Genomic DNA, 12,738 nt, shown 5'->3' on the forward strand with positions numbered 1-12,738 from the left:
TCGGACGACATGTATCATCCGAACGGATGGCCATCCGATTGGGTGACACTTCTTCCTTCCCTATTTGCCTATAAATACTAGTGTAGGGCTAGTTGTTTAGAACCTTTTGCTGATTTGCTGAAGCAAAGCTCTGTCTGACTTTCATCAGGAACTGTTGTACTTTCACCATCAATCAATGAAATCAGTCATGTTAAGCGTTGAGATTGTTGTTAGTGATTCTCAGACGGTGTCGAGGGATTCCGCACCTCGACACTGATCGATTCCGCTACATTCTACGACTAGAACAGATCCAGATCGCGTGGCCTAACAAGTAGTATCAGAGCAACAGGAAGCCGGATCGGAGATAACAACAACATTTCACCGAGATTTCAGTCATTTTCTATAGATTTCAGTCAAATCTCACCGGAGATTCTGACAATTTCTTCATCTTCTCCTACATTTCGTGCAGTTTTTACATTTTCACACCTTAAAACCGGAAAAACACAAAATTAAGCAAGATTTTACGGACGAAATTGAGTAAATTTGATATCAATCGGATCGGAATTCAACATAGAGCAATCCTACAAAGTTTCATACAAAAATTCGGACTAAAACTGCTTCAAATTGATCGAAAACTATGTCGAGTTCTTCGCACAAAATGATGTCACTCATCCAATCGCGTGGCCTAACACACACCAAAAGTGCATTGAAACCAAACCTTGAAATTATTTTCTCTTCTATTCGATCTTTTAATCACAATGATGTAACCATTGTCCTTTTCCGTCTTTTGTACCCAATCCACCAACTTATCACATGACAAAAAGGTCCAGTTTGTCTCAAACGAAAATATAATTGGGTAAGAGCCTTTCTCATCAACTAACAGATCGTCCTGCTCACCACCGTCTCCCTGGTCCGGATAGTTTTGCTATACAAAGTTCTGCTCACCACCATCTCCCTGGTCCGGATAGTTTTGTTGTATAAAGCTCTGCTCACCATCGTAACCGTGGTCGGGATTGTCTTATCGTACAAAGTTTTACTCACCACCGTAACCGTAGTCGGGATAGTTTGGCTGACCGTACGAATATTCAGCCTGAGGGTATGGTTCACCTCCGTAATTCGAATAGCCGTGTTGTGCGTACGAGTCTTCCACAATGTCCTCCCTCATGTTGGACGGGATCGGTTTCTTGTACGAGTCAGAAATAGCGGTCCCCTCGTAAGAATCTTGAACAACGGACTCATCAAAGTATTCACCGAAAAGGTAGTTGCTAAACCACGGCATCGTATTTTGAAGAAACGTCACTAAAACAACAAAAAACGCGTTTGTTTGAAACACTTTTGCAATTTGGAATTTGAATGAAATGTCGAATGCATGGTCTGCCTTCTTAAAGCACCAGAATTTGGGACCGAAACGTCGCGCTTTGGCCAAGGCGCAACATTTAGGGTTCCTCGTGACCCAACTGACAACATCATACCAAATCAAACCTCGTATCAAAATTACATCAACTTTTGTTTGGAAAAGAACTTTAAACGTCGTGCTTTGACCAACTTGCGACGTTTAAGGGGTGTGGAAATAAGGATGTGATGTGGTCGAGAGTAAAATGCATCCAATGGTCGGTTGTTGCTCATTTTGCACTCCTAAGAAAACACCAACTCGAAAACCCTAAATTGATCTCTTTTTTAGGGTTTACCATGGGCGACGCATTAGACAAAATCAAAGGTTTATGGAGATCTCAAGTTTACGATGAAGAGAATTGGGCTACTAATGCGGTAATACTTTTCATCACAACTTCCTATCATTGAAATCTTGGTATGCATATGAATGTGTGAAAATCCAATCTAATCTAGGATTTAAATATATACTTATCCGTATTATGGATTGGTTGACTTATTGATGGTTAATTGTTCATCTTATGACGTGTATTTTGTTTTTAAGTTTGTGATTTTCACTTAGTATCCTGGTGGGTGTTTGGGTTAGGTTTCGAAAGCAATCAAGTGTGGTATACATATGTTTATAAACTAAGTATTCATAACATTCACTTATTTATTGATACTAGAACACTGAGAAATGATCATAGATACAGTTTCAACTCTAAGGCTAGTGGGTGTGGTATAAAGCCCCTAGGGGCTTTATCACGCCACATAAGCGTCGCCTCAACGTCATGTCACACAGGGGGCTTTAAAGTCCCTTCCTTTGACTTGAATGCAATGGTGTAAAGCCCAAATTATGCTTGTGACAACGCAAGTTCTTCCCTAGGCGTCCACTTCTTGATCGTCTTAGGAGCACGTGCTTCGCTCTCACCCTTCTTACGGTGCCTTCTAGATTGTCCACCTTTTGAGGAAGTGGGTTGGGTTTCGGGTACGGTTCGGGTTTCGGGTATGTTTTGGGGAAAAATGGCGGTTGGGAATAGTATATCCATAAAACCGTGAATCGGTGGCGTGGTCGGATGAGGGGAGGTTGGGGTGGTAGGTGGCATCGAATAATTTGAGTAAAACTAAAGGGGTAGTGTATATATAGTATTAAAATAAAACTAAAGGGGTAGTGTATATATAGTATTAAAATAAAAAATTAAAACTTAATTTTTTTTTTAAAAAAATCGACCGTTGCCAACGGTATTTTTGACCAAAAACCTCGAAACAGGCGCTATTTTGCATGTTAGTGGGCTGGCGAGAGGGCTTTAGCGCCCCTTCAATGGCGGGCTCGGGGTGGGGCGGGGCGGGGCGCCAGAGGGCGCTAATTTTGATGAGGTGGCGGGGTGGCGCGAAGCCACACCTCCTGGCCTAAAAGTTAGTGGTGGATTGTTTCAGTCTGATGGTCACCTGTTTCTAATCCACAAACTAAATGCTCAACTGAATCTGATTTACAAAATTGTTGGTCAGTTTCAGTAAATTATGGGTCTAATTGAGTGAATAAGGGTTCGTTTAAATACTGGTCTGTTTCAGCTACAATGTTGCATTTTCATCATTGCTCGAACCACCTTTATAAATGATTAGTGTTTCAAATAAGAATTGAAGATTTGTCAATAATAACCTATTTTTTGATAAACTAATAATTTATACAGAGATACACTTCAGACACGATCGATCAATCTATTTGTATGCTAGTTATTTGACCAGACCAGAGAAAGTTCAAACATAACCTGAATCAAGCCTTTCATAACTAAACGGGTCAAATTTAGATATCTAAAATAAAATTGGGTCAGCTGTCACTGATCTTAATTAATATTACAAAGAAATTGTATTGTTTCCCATTTATATAGAGATTTTGTTTTCTTGTTGTTTAACAGTTGACTTGACTGACATAAAGACGCTTCAATTTCATGTTTCATTGCAGAAATTACTACGTGCTGTAGGGCTGTTTGCTGGTTCTATCGTTTTGATGCGAAATTTTGGTGACCTTATGGCTGGCTATATGAAGCTTTGACTTTGTCTTTATAATCATGTTTTTTAGTTGTTATTAGTGGTGGTCAAACTGCTATGGATACTTTTGTAGAGCCATGATTTTCACTTAATAATTCTGTTTTAACTAACTCAGGGTTCTTCAACTTTTCTATGGATACTTTTGTAGAGACATGAAAATGGCAACTTTCTCATCTTTAATGTTTTTTTTTTTTTTTTGTTCTGTTTTCTGCAAGAATTCAAAAAACAATTATAAAAATCCACTTTAGTTATGCTCACAACACTTACTCTCAGTTAGTTTACAAACATTATCTATGATAAAAATCCACAAGTTTTCCAATGTTAAGAAGAAAGGGTGGTTCCACGACACCTCTTACTCTACACAGTATGGTTTGGCTAGCACATCACTGCCACTAATTCATCCTTTAACTAACCCGATGTGGATTAACTAATAATTAAAAAAAAGACAAGAAAATCTGCAATTGGTTCTTTGCGCATGGGCCCCATTACCGTTATGGGCTTGGCAGAGCTCTCTTTGGTGCTCCCCTTTGACCAAGTATGGGGCGGTGTTGGGGACTTTAAAGTGATGGGGTGGAAGAGGGCGCTAGCCCACACCACCCAACTCATCCTTTAACTAACCAGGTGTGGGTTAACTAATAATTAAAAAAAGACAAGAAAATTTGCGATTGGTTCTTTGCACATAGGCCCCACTACCGTTATGGGCTTGGCAAAGCCCCTTTGACCAAAGTATGGGGCGGTGTTGGGGACTTTAAAGCATGGTTGTAGGAATCGCTAGTCGGCCGGTGTAGTGGGGACTAGCGATTAATCGGGATTACTAGTTGAGTTTTAGATTGAGTTTCGGGTAATAAGAATTCTTAATCACATTAGCACTAGATATCGTAAATGGTTATATGGTTTTACCGTTGGGTATGTGATTGGGATTACTAAAGCTTATCGTAAATGGTTAGACTCTAACCAAGTACTTGGGTCATATCCTTAATGAAACTGGCCGGTTTGGTTATTGGTTTTGTTACTAGCATTGATAATTACTTGCATCAGTACCAATCTTCCAACATAAACCCGACCCGACCCAACCCAACCAGTTATTCGACCAAACTGTAATCATGGCAGCCACCTTTATGAACAAGGACTACAAGTCTACAACTAATGGCCACCCGATAAAAAAACATTTCTGATTTAAATTTACTCATCATTATTCATATACTTAAAGCAATAAACCAAATTTAACATTCAAAAGCACAATGCACAAAGACCAAAATAAACAAACTAACCTAACTATAATCATCCTACTAAAGATGGCGTATAACCATTGTCACGAAACCAAACAACTGTGACAATGTTTTAAGCTTTCATTGTAGATATCTCTTCCAGCAAAAACTTAGATTCAGCTGCAAAATCAACGTGAGCAATAGACTTGACTGTAATCCTTTGTTTTTTCTCGTTGTTGTACTCTTTTTGTGCAACCATCACCCGGAAAAGATATGGGACCCACGTCGCCTTTTTAAGTTGAGTTTCGTATTCGCTTCCATCATCCTGCAATTATAAAAAAATATATATATATATATATTAGTAAAAACGTTTAAAATTGTAAATAATAATAATAATAATAATTCATGGTTTACCTGTGACTTCAAATTATGTAGTTCGGTAGCAGAGCAACCGATTAGTTTCTCAGCTTCATCACTGAAAACAGATAACCAAGCTCCACCACTTGCATCAGAAAACTTTGCAGACAATATATACCTGAAATTACCACAAAATTATGTAAGTCATTATGATGTCATAACTCATAATTAAAAATATTGCAAATTAATCACAATTTTACAAACCTCAAACTGCAGTCGCTTTCGTTCTTCTGGCACGCTTGACACCAGTAACCAGAACCAACATCTTCAGTAACCTTTTTGTAACATGTTTTGCAAGCTTGATAATACATGGCTTGATCGGATCTAATCATACTCATACAAGCGCGTATACTGTACCACACAGGCTGCACAACCAAAAATATCAAAAATGATAATTTTTATTATCTTTAATTGTAAATTACAAAAATTTATGGTTATTTATTAAACATACCTTTTCTTCACCCAAAGATGAGTTGCTGGTGATTTGGTTCAGTGTCACACGATCGGCGTACATTGATCTACCGCCATTTTTCATTGAAGGGCTCAAATTCAAACCGATAGATTCCATGTTGGTTTCTTTGCCTTCGGATTGAAACCATGATTTTAGTTTTTCGGAATCAGGAGAATTGGGATTAACTTCTATGATACTTTTGTTCACCGTTGACAAAGATACCCCTGAAAGCAAAAAAATAAAAATAAAAACAATTGTAAGTAAATATGTTCAGATACATGCAAAAGTTTAAAATTGTGATGATATTACCTTGGAAATCAGATACGCGTAAAGATTTGATTGCAACTACAGGCGACTCATCGGCCATGTCTAATAGTTTTTGACCAAGATCAGTGGCGAGAACGTTCCACAAAGATACAACTACAGTTTTCTTCCTGAAATATACATTTTTTTAAATTAGTTTTTTGTACAAAAATGAAGATAACAAGAGAAAATAGTAAATTTACGTGTCGTCTGCAATAGTTATGTCACGTTTTGGGATGGACTCGTTATCGATTTTTCTTCTAATGCTCATGGTTGGCGATACACTTTGGACCACACCAATGACATCTGTAATTCATAGTAAGGTCAAAGTCAAATTCGATAGTCAAACAAAAAAGATTATGTGCAGGTTTGTACCAATAAGCTCCTTCTGATTGACGTATGGTCCCAACTGATCAATCGGGACAAAGTTGAACTTGGTTTCGGGGATAAAGGCTGCTTCGTTGACTGCTTCTTCCACTTGAGAATTTTCGTTCAGAGTCATTTCATAATCGTTTTGTACGGTCTTGAATTGCTTGTTAGCAACCTTTAAAGTCCCTTTGGATATGTAATAAACTTTTCCCATTTCAAACACATCGAAAAACTTCCTTGCAGCCTCGTTGAACATGGTTGCTTGAATTTGAGTACCCTAAAAAAAGTTCATAAAAAACGTATGTTATTTTTCAACTTTCAAGTTTTAAACACAAGTAAATTGATTATTGTTGCATCTGATATGGACTTACGTCTTCATCGGTTAATTCTACATTGAAGACACAACCTTGGCCTCGTGCATTCTTGTAATGGCGCATGTTTCCTTTGGATGTGAGCCGAACTTTAATCGTCCAGTTTCCTTGATACGGGTTTAAGGAAGCCAACGGGTGAACCCGTCTAGTCATAGAAGTCCGTGCAGTGGGTGCCATGCTACAGTTCATATAATTTTTTTAAGAAAAGAGATAAGCGCATCTAGATAACAAAGTAATCGAATCACAAACGTTATGTCAAGTTAAAAATATTAAACATGTTAACCAATCAACACTAATGCATTTAAACAAATCAATGTGTTACCATGATTAATTAAACAGGTTAAGTGATTCTTGCAACTTAGGCCATGTGTAGTCCCTTGGGGGGCGTTATGCGACAAGTGGCATGCCACGTCATAGAGGGGCTTTATGGGACGTTACATCACTAGAGGGTATAGTCATAAAGCCCCTACCTCATCATTACTCAAATATTAATTTTCATTTTTTATAATTAATTTCTAACTTTATAAAATTAAAAACCATTTCATTAAATTAAAAAACATTACATAAAAATAAAATAAAAAACTCAAAGATTATATTTTTTTTCAATTCGCTCCTTTTGTGCCAACGCCATCTTCAACGCTTTTCCGGTTAGGTGGTCGTGCGGTTTCGAGTAGAATTCAAAGTCATGAGCCCATTGTCTATCCCGCATAATCTCGATCACTTCCCGGTTCTCTTCCATAAGTTTAGTCCATAGTTCGTGTATGTCTTGAAGACGTCGGTTTATCTCCGCAAAATGCATTAGACATTTCAGATCCCATCGACGATGACTCAGGCCTTTTCGATCTTGCACCGCTTAAAGTGACAATAAGATATCTAATGTTGTAACTAACTAAATGTAAAACTAAAATATTAACTTTGAGATCAAGCATCTAGACACCTTTAAATTAAACCATCTAACTATAATTCTAATTATTCAAATTGTACTATTAACTTTGAAAACACGCGTCCAAACACCATTAAAACCATCAAGTAACAATGAACTTACTTTCTGTTCTGTTCATAGATAATTTGAGCAGCTGATTTAGTAACAACTTCTTGCTTTGGCTTCAACAAAATGCCTGCACCTTCAGTCTTCACCTCCACCTTAAACTCTGCCTCCAACGCAGGCGAAACCGCTTCACATTTTATCACAATCAAGAACCTAGCAAAACCAACACCAAATTAGATTAATTCAAAACTACATAAATCACACAAAATGAAGCAAATTCATAACTTAATTCCAAAACCAAACTCTTACTTTTCATTCTTGTTTGGGATGTCATTAAGAGTGTAATCAATAACACGAATGAGACCCAAATTTTGAATGTTTCCATTGATTACTTCAGATGACAAACTTGCTTGCAAAATAGCCTTCAACTTCCTCTTCCCATCATTCACATTAAACCTGTTGAAAATATCCCAAATAAAGTCAGATAAAAATATGGGTGGGGTTCGACCCGAAACAAGTAAAAACGAACACATGACATACATAGGATCCGAATGCAAAATAACAAACAAAAAGTTGGAAACATACGTGTATCTGTTGCCAGCTGGCTTGAGATCGAGTATTTGAAGAACGATTTCCGGAAGAACAGTAGAGGAATCTGGACTAGGATTCGACATGATAACCGATATCGCATCTGGACTCACTGATTTCGTCATCTCCTCTTGCTATTACACAAATTAAATAAATAAAAACCCTAACTCGAACTCTCGTTTTCTCTCTGCTGTGAATCGAGAGAAATGGTGGTAAATAGTGAAGAGGGGGAAATGGGGTTTTTGTATAAGTGATTTTAGCGCTAATATGTTTGAAGTTGAGTCAAGTCTTGAGGAAGATTTGGGTGTTTTCCCGGGGCTTTAGTACTGGATATTAAGAAAATTTTGGCGCCTAATTTATGGGTTTCAAATTTTTGGGGGTATTTTACATAAAAGAAAAATAAAAGCCTCTACTTGAGAAAAATTCACTTTTTGTCCTTTATGTTTTCACTAAATTTTGAAATGTGTCTTTTAAAAGTTTTAGTTTCAATTTATGTCCAAAAACACATGTTTTATATCACTTTATGTCCTTTATACCAAACTGAGTTAATTTACTCAGTTAAGTTTATTTAATTTAATGCAAGGATATAATTGTCATTTGAAGTTTGATTGCAGTTGTGTCCCTTTTATATTTTTCACAACGCATAAACTACCAGATAATCGTTCACAACTTCACGGACGTATTCGATGACACCTTCGAATCAGCCGTCGTAAACTACCAGAAAAACCTCGGACTTACGGTCACCGGAAAGCTCGACGCCGTCACCGTTACACAAATAATGTCACCGTTCTGTGGTATGAGCGGTTACGTGAAACAATCAACGAATAGTAGTAATAGTAATAATAATATCCACGTCAGCAAACACTATGCCTACTTTTCTGGTGAGCCGCGTTGGGGGAGATCGGCGCACATGACGCTAACGTACGCCTTTTCCGGTAATCATATGATAGATTATTTAAGCTCCGACGAAGTCCGAGACGCTTTCCAGTGGTCTTTTTCGCGGTGGCCGGCTGTAATTCCGGTGAACTTCACCGAGTCAGATTGTAACGCCCTGCGTTTTCAAACATCCTACATTTAGAAACCTTACGTGAAATTCTATCTTTGTAAATCTTGTGTTCTTATAACCATTCTTTCATCGTAATCGTTGTAAAATACGGAACTTGCTTCGTAAATAAAACTTGTACATTACACTTTTTACCTAGTTAAATCATGTTTTATTTCATATTTCACCTTGTTACAAGTTAGGGGAAACATTGTTGCATATTATTACACAACTTAACTAACAAAATTACTCATTATAATGTTTTAAAAAAATAAAAAAATAAAGAAATATGGCAGCCCAAATTCAGCCCCATATAGTTGGGTTTTGTGGGCTAGTTTCAAGGTGTAACCCTTTCTAAACACTTCCAAAGCCCAACCCATTGAAACCCTAATCCTTCCCCCTATAAATACCACTTATAACCAGCCTCCCTACCACTTTTGCAACACTAAAAACTCTCAAAACATCCTCTAAACCGTAGCTGAAAGCAAGGGTTCGAGTAGATTGACACCCCTTCACGAAAATGGGCATAACTCACTCAATTCTTATCCGATTCACTCGATTCTTTTTCCTACTTGCTTGTATAATCATGGGGTTCGATTCCTAGACTTCTCCTTGGAGAAATCAGACCTGGAAATGCCCCGAAATAGTCCATAAACTTTCTGTTTGTTTTTATGTTCATCAAAAACTTGTTTAAACCTATGCAACTTGTGTCCAACACATCTCATACCTATGTCCTAATGCTTACAACTTATCCCATGGTTGGTTAAGCTTAAAAACAAGGTTGAGACATTTAAAATCAGAGGATTAAACCTCATAAACTTGGTGTTTTGTTTAGGGTTTTTAACCCACAAGTCATGTCAAACTTTGTCTTTGATACATGAGTGATTATGGAACAACTTGGGTTGTCCAAACATACAATCCTCACGTGATTTGATGATTTCTCTTAGTTAGTGTGTATATTTCTTATTCTTTATTGTATGTTCATGACCCTCCTTGGTTGTTTTTTTACATCAAGTGTAGTGGTGAACACATAGAGGTGCCTAAATGGAAGACTTGATCTTCCTACCTCCTACATGACTTCTATGACATTTAGAGGTACCAAAATGAAGATTTTAATCTTCTACCTCATGCTTGAACTATTGGACATATATTATATAACCTAAATATATTATTCGAATAATCGAATCTTTGATGATGAACTAGTGTTCATATGTCGGGGTACTAGATTACATCATCCTAGACTATGATAACTTGTCACGATTCTAATGGAACCTTGTTCCATGAAAACATCTAAACTCCTTCGAGTTTCCTAGTGTCAAGAACAAGCATCATATGTACTAAATGATTATTTTCCATGTTATTCTCATATCTATTTTTATGTTGTTTTAAACACCGAATCTCGACTCTAAACATACTTGAACTTTAACCCTTATACATTCGGACTCTAAATCTCTACTCGTCAACAATTGGATAATCGGAAAACATATGCAAACTTTGTGAGTATACTCGTACTTTTCCCCTTTTACTTTTACCACTTTTGGGGTGTAACATGTTTACCTATTGAAACTTACACATGAACTTTTGTCTAAACACACGAACATTCCTATAACAATGCTTGTATATGTGATGGCTTGATACTTTAAATTTGGGTGATTCTTATGTGTTGAACTTATCATTAACTTCGTACGAGCCAAACCTTGACATATGTAGCGCTATAGGATTAACGACCCGCCTCTACTGAAACTTTGGTTATGTCATGAGCAAGTTGCGTTTTCTTGGTTTGATATGTTAGACACATGCCATATTTAATGTTTATCTTGAATCGCATGCTTGCTATGAGGAATTGTTCACACTTTTATCTTATGCTATGTATGTACCAAACTTGTATACTCGCCTTTGCTTTTGCATTGAATTATTTTAAACATGTTACAGGTTGATGAGGACGATGCTAAGAAAAGAAGTAGCGTTGATGCCTAGATACACATATAGACGTTAGGGTTTAATATTGTTGTATCAAATTTTGTTATGTTATCATGTTGTTATGTTAAACTTGTTGTATTTGAATTCCTTGTAATGTTGACTATTTGAAGTTATGAAATGAAATGAAATTTGGAATTTCTAAATATTGTCACAAATAGCGTTATGATGTCTCTAGCAATCTTCACACTTCGTCTCATCTCGATGTTTCCGCGTTATGATTACTCAACTGCCGATATAAAAATCGGATTTTATAAAGGCGACCATGGTGATGGAGAGCCGTTTGACAGCGTTTTGGGGGTTTTAGCTCAGGCTTTTTCGCCGAAAAACGGTAGGCTGCATTTAGATGAAGCTGAAACGTGGGCCGTTGATTTTAAATCGAGTAAAACTATGTGTTGTGAAGAATATAAAGGCACACAGTTGCAATCAAACTTCAAATGACAATTATACCCTTGCATTAAATAAACCTAACTGAGTAAATTAACTCAGTTTGGTGTAAAGGACATAGAGTGATATAAAACATGTGTTTTTTGGACATAAATTGAAACTAAAACTTTTAAAGGGCACATTTCAAAATTCAGTGCAAACGTAAAGGACAAAAAGTGAAATTTTCTCCCTCTACTTTATTTAAATTCATTAAGTTTTCTAAACTACGATTTTTGTGTGAGGCTTTTATTTTTTTAATATATTTATTTACTAGGTTAAAACCCTGTGTGTTACACGGGTTGAATAAATATAATTTTATACATTAAGTAATAAAGGTTGAATAAAACTGTGTATTATATAAGTTGAATAAAATGTAATTTAATCGGTTGACACATACAGTCATCAAAACATGTCTTTAAAAATGAATTTCGAAGTACTATTTGTTAATTATAAGGGAAAACAAAAAATTGTTAGCCTCAATAAATGATACGCGTCACCCATAGGTTTGTTTATTATATAGTATAGATATAGATTCGTAGACAATACTCATATAAGTTATTTAGTTTAGAATTAATGGAAATAATGGAGAACTGAGGAGTGTGTTTTGCTTCTCACTTGGTTTATTTGGTTGATATAAAATTCACCGGGGTAACCCTTTACCCAAAAAAGAATTAATGGAGAGAGAAAAAAAAAGATTAGCCATTTAAAAAAAATATAAGTTATTTTATTTATAATTTTTGTTTTATATAAGGCATTCGTAGACTACAAATAACCTAATTTAACGATCATTATTTTATATTTAAAATAGAATCAGATTATTATTTTCTAGCATACCTGTTTATTCACTCAACAACAAATTATAACCCGTAATATATTAAGCTATGATAAAATTAAAGTAGAATCAGATTATTATTTTCTAGCATACTCGTTTATTCACCCAACAACAAATTATAACCCGTAATATATTAAGCTATGAATTATAATATAATAAGATGTCAGTAAATGGGTAAATTCAAAATAATCGACTTTTAATAATACATATTTTTAAATTTAATATAATCAATAATTTTAGTATTATATAATAATGATTAGATTTGATTTAATGTTATCTTTTAATTGAGAATTGATGATCAACATTTATCCTCAGAATAGTAAATTATTTAATTTAATAAGAAAACAAAAAAAGTAGATAGTCTCAATTA

The 12,738-nt window shown here is 35.9% G+C and overlaps 2 protein-coding genes and 1 long non-coding RNA gene across 3 annotated transcripts; 2 read left to right on the forward strand and 1 right to left on the reverse strand.

The window, feature by feature from the left end:
• Window positions 1-1,521: 1,521 nt before the first annotated feature.
• Window positions 1,522-3,578, forward strand: LOC110919135. The gene is made up of 2 exons (XR_002581567.2): window positions 1,522-1,746; window positions 3,311-3,578. It is a non-coding gene; the product is annotated as an uncharacterized LOC110919135 (long non-coding RNA).
• Window positions 3,579-4,564: 986 nt separating this feature from the next.
• On the reverse strand, window positions 4,565-8,371 carry LOC110919128 (replication protein A 70 kDa DNA-binding subunit B). The gene is made up of 11 exons (XM_022163410.2): window positions 8,089-8,371; window positions 7,813-7,959; window positions 7,561-7,716; window positions 6,516-6,693; window positions 6,151-6,421; window positions 5,979-6,081; window positions 5,782-5,906; window positions 5,473-5,696; window positions 5,226-5,386; window positions 5,019-5,139; window positions 4,565-4,929 (listed from the first exon to the last, which is right to left on the reverse strand). The coding sequence occupies exons 1-11, from the start codon at window positions 8,214-8,216 to the stop codon at window positions 4,738-4,740; spliced, it is 1,806 nt and encodes a 601-aa protein (XP_022019102.1). The 5' UTR covers window positions 8,217-8,371; the 3' UTR covers window positions 4,565-4,737.
• On the forward strand, window positions 8,298-11,551 carry LOC110893834 (metalloendoproteinase 4-MMP). The gene is made up of 3 exons (XM_022140983.1): window positions 8,298-8,303; window positions 8,747-8,885; window positions 11,304-11,551. The coding sequence occupies exons 1-3, from the start codon at window positions 8,298-8,300 to the stop codon at window positions 11,549-11,551; spliced, it is 393 nt and encodes a 130-aa protein (XP_021996675.1).
• Window positions 11,552-12,738: the final 1,187 nt, after the last annotated feature.

Source organism: Helianthus annuus, chromosome 2 (genome assembly GCF_002127325.2).
Source record: "Helianthus annuus cultivar XRQ/B chromosome 2, HanXRQr2.0-SUNRISE, whole genome shotgun sequence".
NCBI classification, from domain to species: domain Eukaryota; kingdom Viridiplantae; phylum Streptophyta; class Magnoliopsida; order Asterales; family Asteraceae; genus Helianthus; species Helianthus annuus.